Source organism: Myotis nattereri, assembly GCF_964212035.1.
Source record: "Myotis nattereri genome assembly, chromosome: 17".
NCBI lineage: Eukaryota > Metazoa > Chordata > Mammalia > Chiroptera > Vespertilionidae > Myotis > Myotis nattereri.
The window spans coordinates 43,994,205-44,010,435 of NC_138092.1; the positions used below are offsets into that span (position 1 = coordinate 43,994,205).

Consider the following 16,231-nt stretch of genomic DNA (forward strand, 5'->3'; position numbering starts at 1 on the left):
CTGTGGGCCCCACTAGGTCAAAGGTAGTTTTTTAAACATCTCTGCATTCGCTGCATTGATAGTGTGCCTGGGACATCATAGGTAGGGACTCAGGAGATGTCTGTGAATGGATCTTGGGTACATGATGTGTTTGCAAAGATAGCCTCCTCCAGTGGGACAACTGTCTTCTCCAATAAATATGGCCTTGCTGCCAAACATGTATCACTGCCTCTCCTACCCCATCACTTTGTTGTAGGTGTCATTTATTTGTACCCATTCAAATCAGAAATGATGCAAAAGGAGAATTGTCTGTATTATGTCACTTAACCCTTACAACAGTGAAGTAGGCAGGTATTATTGTCACAAATTTGAATTAATTGCTTAATGGCTTATAACCCAGGTCTGTCTGAAGCTAATGCCTATCCACTATACCATATTGTATCATGAGTCAGTCTCCCCTCCTGAACTGTAAGCTTCCCAAAGGTGGGGATTGCGTCCAATTCCCCCAAATCAAGCACAGTATCTCACATCTGTTCAACAAATGCTTGCCTGTTCCATAAACGAATGAATGAACAGATTTATTAAACTTTCATTTATTGAAGTGGTACAGAGAGCTGCAACCACAAAACCTGCCCACTCCTCCATCCGCCTCCCAGAGTGCATCTTTCTTTTCAGGAAACCAGTCAGCCACCAGCAGCTCCACGCGGTTCCATGGGGCCTAACTAACAATCCATCCTCATCATTTGCCAGGATGCCAGGAAACCTTCCCGGAGGTCTACCAAAAGGAGGAAGAGGACCATAGCAGATGAGTCGGCTGAAAACGTCATTGACTGGTGGTCCAAATACTATGCCTCCGTGAAGAAAGCACAGAAGGTAGAGACTCCCCTGGCGGGGACAGGCAAGGAACTCGATAGAAAAGTTGTCTCTCCCACCACCTTCCCAATTCCACATTGTCCCCTCTTTTAAATCCACTATAGGTAGGCCCTGCTCAGGCGTGATTCTGTGAATTGCAGAAGGGTTCAAAGCCTGGAAGGACCAGGGACCCAGAATTGCTAACAGCCACCCTCTGGCTGGAGCTGACCCTAGGACACCAGCTCTGTTGTAAAATGCTGGCAGGATGTTTAGTCCAGCCTGGCATCCAGAGAGTCTGTCCAGCAGTCAGACTCAGGGAGGTCCAGCGAGGAGAAATGGGGTCTCTGGACAGGTGGGCATCAGCGATGGGGGCTTCAGGTACACCTGGAGATCCCCAGCTCAAAGGGCTCCAGGTGTCCAGCAGGATTCTAAGTTCATGTGGGAAAGTATCAAAGTAAAGTCAGACGTCTAGGCTTTAGCAAATGGGAATGATCAGTGTGTGGCCAGAGCAGGGCCTCGTGCACATGGAACATGAAAGGGATCGAGTTATAAAGCTGGAGAACCAGCGGGGAGTGGGTCTGGAGAATCAACCAAAGCTCAGTGGCGGAATTTGGTAAGACATCTCATCCCCAAGAAAGAAAGGAGAGGAAAATTAGTCAGGTATCACCATATGCAATTGAATAGACAGTCTTCTGATTCTTGAGTTCAGAAAGAGCGTAGTTTCTTCATCTAGGGCTACCCATGAAGATTGATATGTAGTTAAATAAACAAGTGTTAGTCCCTGCCTCCAACCTCCCTCCTTTTGTTGCAATGGACACACCATTTCTGGTGAGTGCTCAGCCCTTTCCCCTTCCTCTGACAACCTGCCCAGTTCCTGGGACCAACCCAACAACATAACATGCCAGCAGGTAAACTCAGCGGCAGACTGGGATGATCAGATGGAAGATGCTTCAGGGAAGTGGGAAAACAGTGGGGACAGGGACTGTTTCCCAGTGGCTGAGAGAGGATTGCACATGAGGACAAGGGAGTCTACCGCTTGGTGGCACTGTTCTAGGAAGTGTGGGCACCTTTTCTCTAGGGCAGGGCATCTCACTGCCCTTAGGTCTCAGGTCTTTACAGTGAGGCTTCCCTTGGGAGTTAACTTGGGGACCATTTGCATACTCTTTTAAAATGGCATCTCTGAGAATGCAGAGGGCTGAGATAATTGAATTAGAACACTTTTAGCAAGTCAGGATTAATAAATGAGGCATGATAGTGTCAGTAATCTGGTCTCTGTCTTTTCTCAAAGGAAAAGGAGAGAAATCTCAAAGAGAAAAAAGACAATACCGGTAAGTAGTTGTTCTGGGGAGCATTTAAACATAGAATAAGGCCATCTGGAAGAGAATTATTAAATGGAAGCAATGGGAGGTACGTTAGAGTTGTATACCCTAATTTCCCAGGTGAGGAAACATTCTCAGTCAGATGACAGTACTTTAAGAAGGTCATGTAGCTGATTTGAACTGGACTGGGACCAGCTCCCAGGTCTCCTAACTCTAGTTCAGTGCTGAAATCAACCCTTTGGCTCATGTCCCTACACTGACAATCTGAATGTAGAAACAGCGGAGTGAAAATAGATGTGAGCTGGGATGACAGGCCAAAACCAACACGATAAACTTTAATAGAGGTGACCTGGATTTAGCTTCCCAAACTCAGTTTACAAGGATTGGGCGGATGTGGTTTGGCAGAAATCTAAATGAAAGAGGCGTGGGATTAGAAATGACCTCAAACTCGATTCAAGCCAACAGAAGATCTTGGCCTACAAACAACCCTAACACCAAGTGGCCAGTGCTCAGTTTCAGGTGACGCGATGGAAGCAGGAGAATTAGAGTCAGGCTCCGTTCCTCAGACCGCTGCTCATTAGCATGTGTCATTCTAAGACCACCTCATGACATAAGCAGTGCCGGCTTCATTTTGCAGATGGTAAAACAGAGCTACAAAGAGGTGGTGTAACTTGCCCAAGTTCACACAGCTAGAATCTAGCAGAGCTAGAAGTCTGTCTCAGGCAGTTTATTTCTAGAGCCTGCCCCTAAAAAATTACTGAGTAATCTCTCTAACTACATTCGTGACTTTGTGCAAGACCCTTAACATATTTGAGCCTCCGGTTATTAAACTAGATGAATCTCAAGTTCATAAACAGATCTGAGAGGGACTGTAACTAGAGCTTTGGAGTCAGTCCATCCTGAGTCTGTTCTTTGTTAGTTGGATGACTGAGCAAATTACCTCTCCCCCTGCCCCCCTCCCCACTGTGCCTTGTTTTTTGTTTTTTTAAATGTATTTTATTGATTTTTTTTTTTACAGAGAGAAAGGGAGAGGGATAGAGAGTTAGAAACATCGATGAGAGAGAAACATCAATTCAGCTGCCTCCTGCACACCCCCTACTGGGGATGTGCCTGCAACCAAGGTATATGCCCTTGACTGGAATCGAACCTGGGACCCTTCAGTCCGCAGGCCGACGCTCTATCCACTGAGCCAAACCAGTTAGGCGTCCCCCCCCCCCCCACCCCGTGCCTTGTTTAAGGAGTTCTTGCATGTACCAGGATAGGCCAGCACACTGGCCCCAGGGGATCTGCTGACATTGCGTTACTATGTGAGTGGCATCTCCTCCAGTTCTGTAATGCACAGACTATAGCAGTCCTACAGCAAAATGTTACCATTTCTTGTTGAAAAGAAGTGTCATGACACATGCCAGAACAAGGGAAAGAGGGGGCGCGACTTTGTTTCTTCTCATCTCTGCAGCCGTGAGAAGTCTAACAGTTTCCACTAAATACCCACAGATGCAAAACCAGATGAGGTCGTGGTGAACATAGAAGATGGCCCGAAGAAGAAGAAAGATAAAATGCTCAAGAAGAAGCCCAAAGAAGATGAAATCCCCAACCTGGCTGTCTTGAAGGTGTGGGGACACAGCCATCGCCGCCATGGAAGGGGTGGGAAGCTCAGAAGGGGGTCCTGTTGGTGCTTCAGTCAATCCTAGTAATGTCTTTGTCTGAACTAACTTACTTTTCTTCATTATAGTCATCGATGCAGAGAAATAAGGTTTAACAAGCATGTAAGCCAAGACAATGGAGCTTGTTAGTTTTCTGTTTCCTACATCCTCATGCTAGAAAGGGGCATAACCTACATTGGTTAGCCTGGATCCAGCAAGGTCACTGACAGTGCGTGTGTTCCCCTTGGCTCACCTCTTGGAGCTTGTCATCATCATGCAGATGTGTACATACTCAAATTCGCAGGAGTTTTAACTCGAGCTGAAGTCAGTTCCATCAGACCAATTTTAACATTAGCCAGAGGCTATTAGCTAGAGGCATATTGGTGGATATGAAAACTGGGACTGTGAAAATTATGTATCTCGACAACAAATTTAGATAAATAATTTTGATAGAAAATTTGAATAAGTGATTTAATTATATTACCAAACTTAAATTCAGTTTTGCATTTCTAAAGTGTATATACGTATAATTTCCCACTTGGAAAACTCATGTCTATATGCATTATAATAAAAACAAAACATTTCAGCTCTAGCCCGTTTGGCTCAGTTGGCCTGCAAACTGAAGGGTCCCGGGTTTGATTCTGGTCAAGGGCACATGCCTGGGTTTCGGTCTTGATCCCCATTAGGGGGTGTGCAGGAGGCAGCCAATCAATAATTCTCTCTCATCATTGATGTTTCTATCTCTCTGTCCCTCTCCCTTTCTCTCTGAAATCAATAAAAATATTTTTTAAAATATATGTATTTCCTCACTTTATAAATGCTAGGAATTAGATGCTTAAGAAGCATATATTGACTGGAATGACCTCAAAATATGATAGTCTATATCGAAAAAGCCAAAGACATCAATTAGCTATTAAAAAGTTTGTCATGTTTATAATTTTAAATTATGTTTTAAAAATTTTGGTTTAGCTATACATTTCTTGGAATTTCAAAGTTTATCAAAAGGTTTTATAAATTTTGGAGGGGTCGTTAGATCCAAGAATGCTGATTTTGTCATATTCCTTATTTTGCTAAAGATAATTAACAGCAGCCTCTAGATTTTACCAAGGGGTCCTATCAAGTCTGGCTTTGGAGAATATTGGCTTTTTTCATTAAATCAATCTTGGGCCTCTTCCCTTTGTCTGAGCACACTCTCTTCCCTTCTCCCTAAAGATATATGATGGCGACCTCGAGAGTGAGTTCAACAATTTTGAAGACTGGGTGAAAACCTTTGAGCTCTTCAGAGGCAAGTCTTCGGAAGATGACCATGGCCTTGATGGAGACCGAGTCATAGGAAAGTTTAAGGCAAGTTCCAGAGTTAACTCTTTTATTTGGTTCTTCTGTCCATAAATGTCAGATATGACTCATTCTATTGATGGGATTGTGATATGGGATGTGTATAAGGAAATTCCTACATCTTATACAAGATCCTCTCTAGAGCCTCACAAGACCCAACCCCAGTCTTTTGAGACACTTGCTTCATGGGCAGTGAAGGGGGTGGGAAGTCATACTAGTGGAATATAAGAAGAGAGAGTTGTTACCCTAAAGAATCACTAAATTTTGCCTGGTCGGCATGGCTCAGTGGTGGAGCATCGACCTATGAACCAGGAGGTCATGGTTTGATTCCCGGCCAGGACACATGCCCATGTTGCTGGCCCAGTATGGGGTGTGCAGGAGGCAGTCCATCAATGATTTTCTCTCATCATTGATGTTTCTATCTCTTTTTCCCTCTTCCTTCCTCTTTGAAATCAATAAAAATATATTTTAAAAAATAATCACTGTATTTAACTTTGTTCTTCCCACCCCTGACCTACCAAATGTGTAAGTTACACGAACCCACTAGTTGGATGATTAATCAAACAACACAAACCCTTCATCTGGCAGAGGTACGGTGTCAGCATCACAGAGCAGTAGTTCACACTAGGAACCTACCGCATGCTGGGCCCTTTACCTGCAGTGTCATGTGTTGGAAATACATGGGTATTGCAGTCTGCCGTGTGGATTTTGATCCTGGTTATAATGCTACCAGCCCTGTGGGGAGGTGTTCCTCTGCCAACACCGATTCCCTGATGTGCCCTGGAGAAGCCCAGGTGCAGGCAGGCTACGTGAACTTCTGAGGACACTCAGAGGGCAAGGGCAGTGCTCCTGTTTGACCCCAGCGGTGCTCGTTTTCCCAGTTATGCCCTCTCTGGCTTTTGGTGGGACATACGACCATCTCGTTTCAACGGGTGGTGTTTTGTGTTTCCAGGGCTCTTTCTGCATTTACAAAAGCCCGGAGGATTCCAGCACTGAGGACAACGGGCAGCTGAGAATCCAGCAAGGGATTCCACCCAACCACCCCGTCAAAGTCATGATCCGGGTGTACATTGTGGCGGTGAGCATCCTGTTTACTCTGAGGGGCTTAGTCTGCTCGGGCTGCCATTCAAAACACTACCGACTGGGTCACTTAAATAACAGGCATTTATTTTCTCACAGTTCTGGAGGCTGGGAGTCCGTGATCAAGGTGCCATCAGGATTGGTTTCTGGGGAAGCCTCTCTCCCTGGCTTGTAGATGGCCACCTTCTGGCTCTGCCCTCACATGGCCTTTTGCCTGTGTGCACATTCAGAGAGAGAGAGAGAGAGAGAGAGAGAGAGAGAGAGAGAGAGAGAGAGAGAGCTGGTGTCACTCCCTCTTCTTATAAGGCCATTAGTCTTGATGGATTAGGGCACCACCCTTCAGGCTCCTTTAGCCTTAATTACCTCCCTAAAATTTAGGGCCTAAATGCTCCATCTCCAAGTACAGTCACACTGGGGGTTAGGGCTTCCACGTGTGAATTTTGAGAGGACACAGTTCTTCCACAACAGGGGTGTGAAGCTTGGTTGGTAATGTGGACATCTACCTGCTGGCTTTCCAGGCGTGATGTGTAGCTGTGTTTGCTCTCTGGGTTTGCTGCTAACTGGGAAGAAAATCAAATGGGTTGGAAACAGGAAGCTCCAGGCAAGACTGTTAGAAAAACAAACGGGGCAGCTGCCACTGTGAAGCTCTCCCGCACCCCTCTTACCGGCCTCTGCGCTGTGACGCTGAGAAATTCCATGTTGAACGTATTTCCGAGAAAAACATTCCCTGCCCTACTTTTTGAATATGCCAGCCCTGAACTTTAGTTGTGAGACGTTGGGGCCTGACTGCCAGGAAGCTCAGGGCCACGTCTGATGCTCAATCCAAGCAGTGTCTGCTGAACCTCTGTGGTTCATGCATCTGTTTTCGTCTCCTGAACTTGGAGTTGATTTCCATGATCTTCTTTGATTGCGGTAGTCTCATTTTATATTAGCTCTCTGCTGACACTGCCTGCATCCTTTTTTAAAAACATAAAGGAAGCATAAAATAAAAATGAATTCTTCTTTGTGCTAAGGGAGAACTAAGTTTCCCCTTTCCATCGTGCCACTGGCATGTGCATCGTCATCGCCACGACCACCAGGTGCCAGGCGTGTTCTGACCACTAGGGGTTTGGGGATGAGAAGCACTGGTAAGGAATCACTGGCAGGGCCGGGTAGTTTATGCTCAGCACCCACCACAGGATAGTTTAGACCAGTGGTTCTCAACCTCGGCTGCACATTAGAATCACCTGGGAATCTTTTTAAAATCCTGATTTCTGGGCCTCATCCTCTGGAAATTCTGTTTCTTTGTTATGGGGTAGGGCCACAACATTAGTAACAAAGAAACAGAATTTCCGGAGGATGAGGCCCAGAAATCAAGATTTTCAAAAGATTCCCAGGTGATTCTAATGTGCAGCCAAGGTTGAGAACCGCTGGTTTAGACCAGTGGTCGGCAAACTCATGAGTCAACAGAGCCAAATATCAACAGTACAATGACTGAAATTTCTTTTGAGAGCCAAATTTTTAAAACTTAAACTATATAGGTAGGTACATTGTTATTAACTTAATTAGGGTACTCCTAAGGCTTAGGAAGAGCCACACTCAGGGGCCAAAGAGCCGCATGTGGCTTGCCAGCCGCAGTTTGCCGACCACTGGTTAGACTAACCTTTTCTAAATCTTGTTCAGGAGGTCACTCATGTCTTGGGAGAGATGATTTCTTGGAAAATCACCTCACCTCTGCAATTCCACCCCCAGAAATAATTTACTTCAACCTGCAGATACAAATAAATCTAGATCTATTTCCACTCATCTATAGCTCCTATATGTACAAATAAATTTGAGAAGTGGTGCATATAATATTTTTTTCCTTCACCAGCCCCTGAGGTCCACAAGGCTCATTAGCACAGTGAAGGCTCTGAGAATTCCAGAATCAAAGAAATCTATTTAACTGTCGAGTCTTTAACAGCATCATCTAAACTTATTGCCCCACACTTCTTTTTCTCTCTACAGAAAACCCTGCAGAACTACGGTTCTCTGGGACAAATTTGGGGCAACCCAGAAATAGAGGGTTCAAGTGGTACAATTAAGGAGAAAGATTTTGGACCACAGAGATGGGAGAAGGACCATTATGTATTGATTCATTCAGCAAACATCCACAGCCCACTTTTGTATGTCCAGTACCCTTTAGAGTTAGACGAAGGCCAGGAATGCATATCAGCTTCCTCCTCAGGAAACAGTGGAGGCAGGAGGGCTTGGGCTGGAACTTGAGGACAAGCAGGACTTGGCCAAGTGAAGAGCAGGGGTGGCGGCCCTGGGTTGCAGGATGTAAGATAAATTCACTGTAATTATGGGCAGTATTTGCTTTTCATTGACATTTCTAGTAATAGTGATTGTGTGGTTTACTCTCTCACACTAAGATTTTACCCATTAACTACATAAGTTAATTGGAAATCTTTTCATTTGCCCGACCAGCGTGGCTCAGTAGTTAAGCGTCAACCTATGAGCCAGGAGGTCACAGTTCTATTTCTGATCAGGGCACATGCCCACAGGACCCCCAGTGGGGGGCATGCAGGAGGCAGCCGATCAATTGTTCTCTCTCATCATTGATGTTTCTATCCCTCCCTTTTTCTCCCTCTCTGATGTCAATAAAAAAATATTTTTAAAAAATATTTTCATTGCCGAAACCGGTTTGGCTCAGTGGATAGAGCGTCGGCCTGTGGACTGAAAGGTCCCAGGTTCGATTCCGGTCAAGGGCATGTACCTGGGTTGCGGGCACATCCCCAGTGGGGGATGTGCAGGAGGCAGCTGATCGATGTTTCTCTCTCATCGATGTTTCTGACTCTCTGTCTCTCTCCCTTCCTCTCTGTAAAAAATTAATAAAAATATATTTAAAAAAATATTTTCATTTAATAAAACACCAGCAAAGTAAAAATAATACTACTTAAAAGTTGCAGAAAGAAAGAAAGAAAAATCTCCCCCCCTCTGCAATTCCACCCTCAGAAATAACTTGCTTTCACCTGCAGATACAAATAAATCTATATCTATTTCCACTTGTCTACAGCTCCTCCCTGATAGTTATTTAACAGAATCCTGCTTGATACACTACATATTGATCTCCTATTTTCTTTTCTTAGCTAGTAATACAACTTGGACATTTTCCCAGATCAGTATATACAGGCCTTTCTCATTCTTCTTAGTAGCCACCTAGCATTTTTCTGAATTAATGTTAGCATGCATTTATTCATCCATGCAACAAATATTAAGAAGACCGTATTCGAAATCCTGGAAATAATATAATGAACAAGACTGCCAGTAGCCTTGCTCTCTTGGCAAGTACATACCAGCTGGTGATGGTGGGGCATTAAGAATGTATTAAATAGAAACAAAGGGTCAGGTAACTGAAATGAAAGATAACTACGGCGTGAATGATTAAAATTGGGCGATGTGATGAAGGGACCATTTTGGGTTAAGTTTCCCTTTAAGTAATTGACATACAGATTGTCTACAAATGTGGCTATTCAGCATGCTCTCATGAACTCCTTGAAAATAGAGCTCTGTGTGCTCATGCCATCCCATCTGTAGGACAGCGTCCTGACTGCGGATTGTTTCTCACTCAGCTCTCATCTCTACAGAGTTTCTCCCTCTTTTCAGCATCATTCCTCACTGGCCCCCTACCCCCACTTTCTCTTAGAAAATGTTTGCTGCCCTAGCTGGGTGGCTTAGTTGGTTGGAGCATCATCCTGTACACCAAAAGGTTTCGGGTTCAATTCCTAACAAGGGCACACACCTAGATTACTGGTTCGATCTCTAGTCAGGGCACATATGGGAGGCAACCGATTGATTGATGTTTCTTTTCTCACATTGATGTGTGTTTTCTCTCTCTCTCTCTCTCTCTCTCAAACCAGTAAAAACATATCCTTAGGTGAGGATTAAAAAAAAAAAAAAAAGTGTTGCTTGTGATGGTTTATTGCCCAGCTTCTCTGGAGCCAAACTCACTCTGAGAAACAGATCATTCATCAGCCAGTGCTAAATGCAAGACTGATGGGGTCATGTAAGAGCCCAATCCTTCTGGGCTCTGATTTGACAGATCTCAGACTGCGCAACCAGAACCAGAACTCAAATGCATGCCTCTGCCTCCTGGCCCAGCAAATTCCTCATGCCTCTGTGCCAAGCGCTGCTTTCCCCGGGCAGACAACTCCGGAGAATGCTGAGCTTCGGCAAAGCTGATAGCTCTTGACAGCAACATGGGGAGGCTAAATGCAGTGGTTCTTAGCCTTGGCGGCACACTAGAGTCCTCTGAGGAGCTTCTAAAAAGCCCAAAGCCCAGGGCCAAGTAAATCAGAACACCTGGGGATGGGAGTGGGGTGTCTGTGCATTTTAAACTGCCCGGGGATCCCAGTGAGCAACCAGTGGTGGGAACCTCTGGACCAAGGGGATGTCCTTTCTCGCCCCCAGGCATTTAATCTTAGCCCAGCCGATCCAGACGGCAAATCGGATCCCTACATTGTGGTCAGGCTTGGCAAAACGGAAATCAAGGACCGAGACAAATACATCCCCAAGCAGCTGAACCCAGTGTTTGGAAGGTCAGTGGCCATCTGGGTGGAGTCGCTCCTGCTGTGTGTCTGTGGGGGGGCTGCTGTGTACAGGGGTGTGTCTGAGTACGTGGTGGCAGGAGGTTAGATGTTAACTTCTGCTTTGTGGAGAAAGGCCAGCTTCTTTGGTCCCTTCAGGTATAAGGTGGTACATGGTGATCCTCATGCCGACGGTTCTCCAGTAATGATTTTCCTAGATCTTCATCTCTCCTAGATTCAGCCTCCTGCTTTTGGACAGGGAGGTATCCTTTTTGCAAACATGGCACCAAGGCCCAGAGAGGTTTAGAAACTCATTCAGGTTCACACAGCTCGAGTGGAGGAGACGGGGCCACACCTTTGGTCTTGGCTCCTGCCAAAGGGATTTTCCCATCGTATCAATTTGCAGCTCATTTGAGGTGACCCCCAAAGTAAGAAGGTTGAACTGTGTCCCCCACCGTGCTTTGTTTTCCTGCAAAGTGTGTTGCATGTGTGCATGTTGGGTGAGCCAGGCTTTCCCCCGTTCACAGAAACCCCACCGCCCCCATTTGTCTGCTAACGGGTGTGCCGCACATTCGTGTTCCCTGCTTGAGCTGGTGCACCTGATTGCTGTTAACTTTGGAGTCAAGCAGATGCGGGTTTCATTCTGCCACATACAGGCTGTGTAACTTTATGCAGGTGGCTGAACCTCTCTGATCCTGGTTTTCCTCATCTGTAAAGCAACAACAGTGACTTGACTCTCAGGCGTCTTTAGGACAGTGGTTCTCAACCTTCTGGCCCTTTAAATACCGTTCCTCATGTTGTGACCCAACCATAAAATTATTTTCGTTGCTACTTCATAACTGTAATGTTGCTACTGTTATGAATCGTCATGTAACTATCTGATGTGCAGGATGGTCTTAGGCGACCCCTGTGAAAGGGTCATTCGACCGCCAAAGGGGTCGCGACCCACAGGTTGAGAACCGCTGCTTTAGGAGATTAAATGTATAGAATCTCACTGTAGTCTCTGCTAGCCCGTAAGAGGTACTCAAAACACATACCTTTCCTCTCTCTCTCTCTTAATAATCATTTTATCACCAGATATATGTTAAATGTATTTAATTTCCTGGTTTCCTGAGTAACAGGAGTGTGGCGTGAAATCTCCATCAGCCTTATTTAAATTCACTTCCACATTTGCGATCTCTTCGGACCCTCTGACATTTGATGAGCGCCAACTCCTTATACTGTCCTGCTCCCGAGGAAATGAAATAAATGATTGTGCCTGCTCGGGTTTATGAGATGATTACAACAATGCCAGGGAAACGCACCCTCGCTTCCCTGATCCAGAGGTGACCTTTATCATTATCTGCCATTTATGTAACCGGCACTTCATTTTGCCAAGTGCTTTGCAGTTACTGTTTGTTTGCCACTCTCAGCACAGCGCCCGGAATTAGACTGGCTGCAGTATGCCCGCTGACGGCTGTGGTGACAGGAGGAGGGGGTGATGCAATATTCTCTCCCGCCTGGGCATTGCAGGCTCTTCCAGAAGCCTCCACGTGCGGATGCTTTGTTGGAATGGTATTTAATGGTGACTCAGCGACAAAAGTTGCTGGCTCATTCCTGCAGTGTTCCAGCAGGGAGAGCGGCGGGCTCCTGGGCCTGACCTGGGTGGGGTCTGGGGACTCCGTCTTTGGGACCTCACCCCTGAATGAGGATGCCACAGGCTCCACCCGTGATCGCTGGCACCTCGCCTGCTTTTCCTTACGGCCTCTGACATGAATTGACATGTTTGTGTGTTTATTGGTTGTCTCTTATCTCCCCACTGGAATGTAAGCTCCACTGAGCAGGGACTCGGTCTCGCCTGTTCAATGCCACATCCCCAGCACCCAGGACAGGGCATGGCACAGAGCACATGCCCACTGAGTACTTGTAGAAGGAATAAGTGAGTGAATGAATGATGAACGAATGAATGAACAGATGGGTGGACAAACCTCCAGTTTCCAGTGGGATTTAATAGGGCCTGTCACCGTGCATCAGCCTGAGTGGCATCTGTCTGCAGATTTCGGTGGTTCCTTGTTTTCTTAGTCACCACAGTGCCTGGCACATAGTGGGTGTGTAATTACTGTCCAGTGAACAGAGGAATTAGCAAGAGAATAAATAACTGAACAAAGAAACAGTGGAACATCGTTGCTCTGAAGCTCAGAGGTACTGAATGTTTCAAAGGCTCAGTTTTTACCCAGTTCACGGTGCATTTCTCAAACCACCATTGGACCTAGAGATGGTGAGACAGCCCCAGTGAAGAGCCAGGAGCGGTTAATCTGTGAGCACACGGCTCAGGGAGCTGGAACAGAGGCACTGAGTCGGCAAGGTTGCCAGGGGCAGTTAGCACTTAAGTCCTTTCCTGGTGGCAGCTAAGCTCAGACATGGGCAGCTGGAGGCTTCCTTGTGAGATGCCTCCAGAATCAATTACTGTTTGGATTCCAGGGAGGCAGTAGTATGTCTTTAGGTGGAAGATGCTAATTTCTTCCCCACACAGCCTGCCCCCGCTGCCTTAGTCAGTTACAGTCCCGGAAGCTTGGAGCTGGCTGCCTTTTTATCTGGGGGAGGGTTAATTGGCTCAGGCTGTGCTGTGATTGCAGTTCCTGCCACACGGGAGAGTGAGAGTCAGGGCCACGTGGATCTGAGCACGCCGGCAGCAGCCCAGACAGGCCCACGGGCACGTGGGAAATAATGGGTCCTCATTCTCCCTTCCTCCCGCCTCCTCCCTGTCCCTTGCTCCCAGGCCACCCCACTTGCCCCGAGAACAGTAGAGAAACATTGGTGTGTCTTGATTTGGCTTTCAGGAAGACATTTCCCTAAAATGCAGGGTTTAATTCTTAGCTTCTCTAATGCTCAGTCGCATGGATAATGCATTGTCCCAGGAAGCCCAACAGCAGGATGGACTCTAACACCTTGCACTGACGTGGCATCCAGGAAAGAGCCAGAACGAGGAGTCAGAAAACTGGCACTTCTGTGAGTTGGGCCTGACTTATGCCCCTGGCCAAGTCACTCGTGTTCTCTGGATTGTAACGTCCTCATCTATAAAGTGAAGGGATTGGATATGGTGACCCCTGAGGTCCCTGGCAGCCCAGGGAAACACTGCTGCCTACTCCTGCAGGGGCATGCAGGCTGCAACAGCGCGGAGATGAGGACGGCGGGTCTCTGTTCTCAGGGCTCAGACTCTATATATAGAGACCGCATTCCAGCCCTGCCATCCTAGTCTTTAGTTCAGTGGTTCTCTACCTTGGCTGCACATTAGAATCACCTGGGAATCTTTTTAAAATCCCGATTTCTGGGCCTCATCCTCCAGAAATTCTGTTTCTTTGTTATGGGGTGGGGCCACAACATTAGTAACAAAGAAACAGAATTTCCGGAGGATGAGGCCCAGAAATCGGGATTTTAAAAAGATTCCCAGGTGATTCTAATGTGCAGCCAAGGTAGAGAACCACTGCCTTAGGGTTTGTCCATCTTGTATAGGGCTCTCATTTCAAATAAGCTCAGCTGTACTCCCCGATGAAGCAAAAGTGGGCGGGAACGGGAATGGCAGTCTATTGGGCGCCAGTTCAATGCCTAGAAGTAAAATGTGCGCTTTGTAAAAACAGCATTTAACCACCTCGCTGTCTTATAAAGAAGATGTTTATCTCCATTTACACATAAGGAGCCTAAGCAAGATGAAGAAACTTTCCCATGTTTTACAGTCAGGAAGGTACTGATTCAAAACCAAGGCTGGAAATCAGTTTGAGACCAAACCCAAGGATTTCCCTCTCCATCTAGCCGTCCCCCTAGTTAAAGACGGAAACGGATGGCCCATGAATGAGGAGATTAATGGCTACTGAAAAGTGACGACAGAATTGGAAATTGTTGTGTCTTAGTGAAAAATTAAACCACATAAATATCTCTGGGTGTTTAGTGCGTTCATGCGGACTGCAGGCTCGCTAAATGCGAAGCTGGGAAATGTCCCCTGTCGCCAAATGTTGACTCCCAAAGCCTCTGCTTGGACCACAGGTCATTTGAGATCCAGGCCACGTTCCCAAAGGAGTCCCTGCTCTCCGTCCTGATCTACGACCATGACATGATCGGGACAGATGACCTCATTGGCGAGACCAGGATTGACCTGGAGAACCGCTTTTACAGCAAACACCGAGCCATCTGCGGCCTGCAGAGCCAGTACGAGATGTAAGTGCTTTCCCTGCAGAGACACTGCTGGCCTCCCGAGGTCCCGAGGCTGTGGGCTCAGAGCGCCTGCTCCGGGAAGGCCAGCCAAGGCTCAGCTTCAGCGTCTCAGATGGGCTCCCGTCAGCAGGATGGGATTGAGGAAAATGCTCGCTGCCCTGGAAGGGGGTTGGGTGGGGAGGCAGCACTGATGTAGGGCCCAGGGAAGGTCCTTCAAGAGCCAGGAGCTGAATTGCATGTGTTCAGTCAATCCGCTGGGCCTGGTGGGCAGAGTTCCATGAAGGGGAGTGATGCCAGAAGACTGATTATTATAACACAAATGCCAACACCCCAGTTAATTATAACTAACACCTATGGCATACCAAGCACTTTCCATAGAGTATTTCAGTCAATTCTCTCAAAACCCAGTGAGTCGTTATCCCCAACTTAAAAATGGAGCAAGTGTGGGCCCAGCTCTCACTCTTTACAAAGATTTTGAATTCTGCTTAATTTGAAAGTATAGATTACCAGCTTCATTTAAAAAAAAAAAAATGTAGCTGATATCTTAAAGAAAAAAATTAGAATCTTACAATTACAAATTTCAGCTAGGAAGAAAGACGTTCATTAGATTTTTATGGTATACTTTTACAAATGTTTTTGTGAATATAAAATAATATGTTCATTGTAGAAATTTAGGAAATACAGAAAGTACAAAATAATGCTCAAATTATTCCATCCAGAGATAACTTACGTAAAGAAATTTTATGTATTTCCTTTTAGTGTTTTTTTCTATGCTATTTCCCCCCAAAGTTAGATTTATACTCTCTGTACAGTTTTGTAAATCACTTGTCTCACTAAGCCTTATAAGCATTCTATAATATCATTTAACATCCTTCAACATAATTATTTTACTAACTCTGTGGTGTTCCATCATATGAATTTATTATAACATGATATGACCAGTTTGCCTTTGTGAACTTTAGGACGTTTACATTTTTCTTCTTTATTCCATTAGAAATATTGCTGCTGTAAGCATACAAAAGCCATTGCACACCCCTCTGACAATTCGCTCAGTATTCATCTGTAGATATCAATTATTTTATTGAAATTAGTACAGACGTCCAAATGGCTCTGTAGGAGGGCTGTCCCCATTTAGATGCACATGAACAGAGTCTGTGTGCTTGTTCCCTTCATGGCATGATTTTGGGCACGTGTCTACGGCTGGCCTCCTCTGCTCTGAGCCCAGGGAGCCAGTTGCGTGTTGGCACCCCAGTGACTGTATAAGCCTCCGAGGTATTCTCATCACCCT

The 16,231-nt window shown here is 46.0% G+C and overlaps 1 protein-coding gene across 1 annotated transcript in view; it reads left to right on the forward strand.

Annotated features, from left to right (window-relative positions):
• FER1L6 (fer-1 like family member 6) overlaps window positions 1–16,231 on the forward strand; it is a 100,172-nt gene that overhangs the window by 67,260 nt on the left and 16,681 nt on the right. Inside the window, exons 26-32 of the mRNA XM_081111412.1 lie at window positions 730–852; window positions 2,120–2,159; window positions 3,645–3,760; window positions 5,006–5,137; window positions 6,081–6,206; window positions 10,640–10,767; window positions 14,776–14,946. Of these exons, the coding sequence (XP_080967538.1) occupies window positions 730–852; window positions 2,120–2,159; window positions 3,645–3,760; window positions 5,006–5,137; window positions 6,081–6,206; window positions 10,640–10,767; window positions 14,776–14,946 (836 nt within the window). The remainder of the gene's footprint in view (window positions 1–729; window positions 853–2,119; window positions 2,160–3,644; window positions 3,761–5,005; window positions 5,138–6,080; window positions 6,207–10,639; window positions 10,768–14,775; window positions 14,947–16,231) is intronic.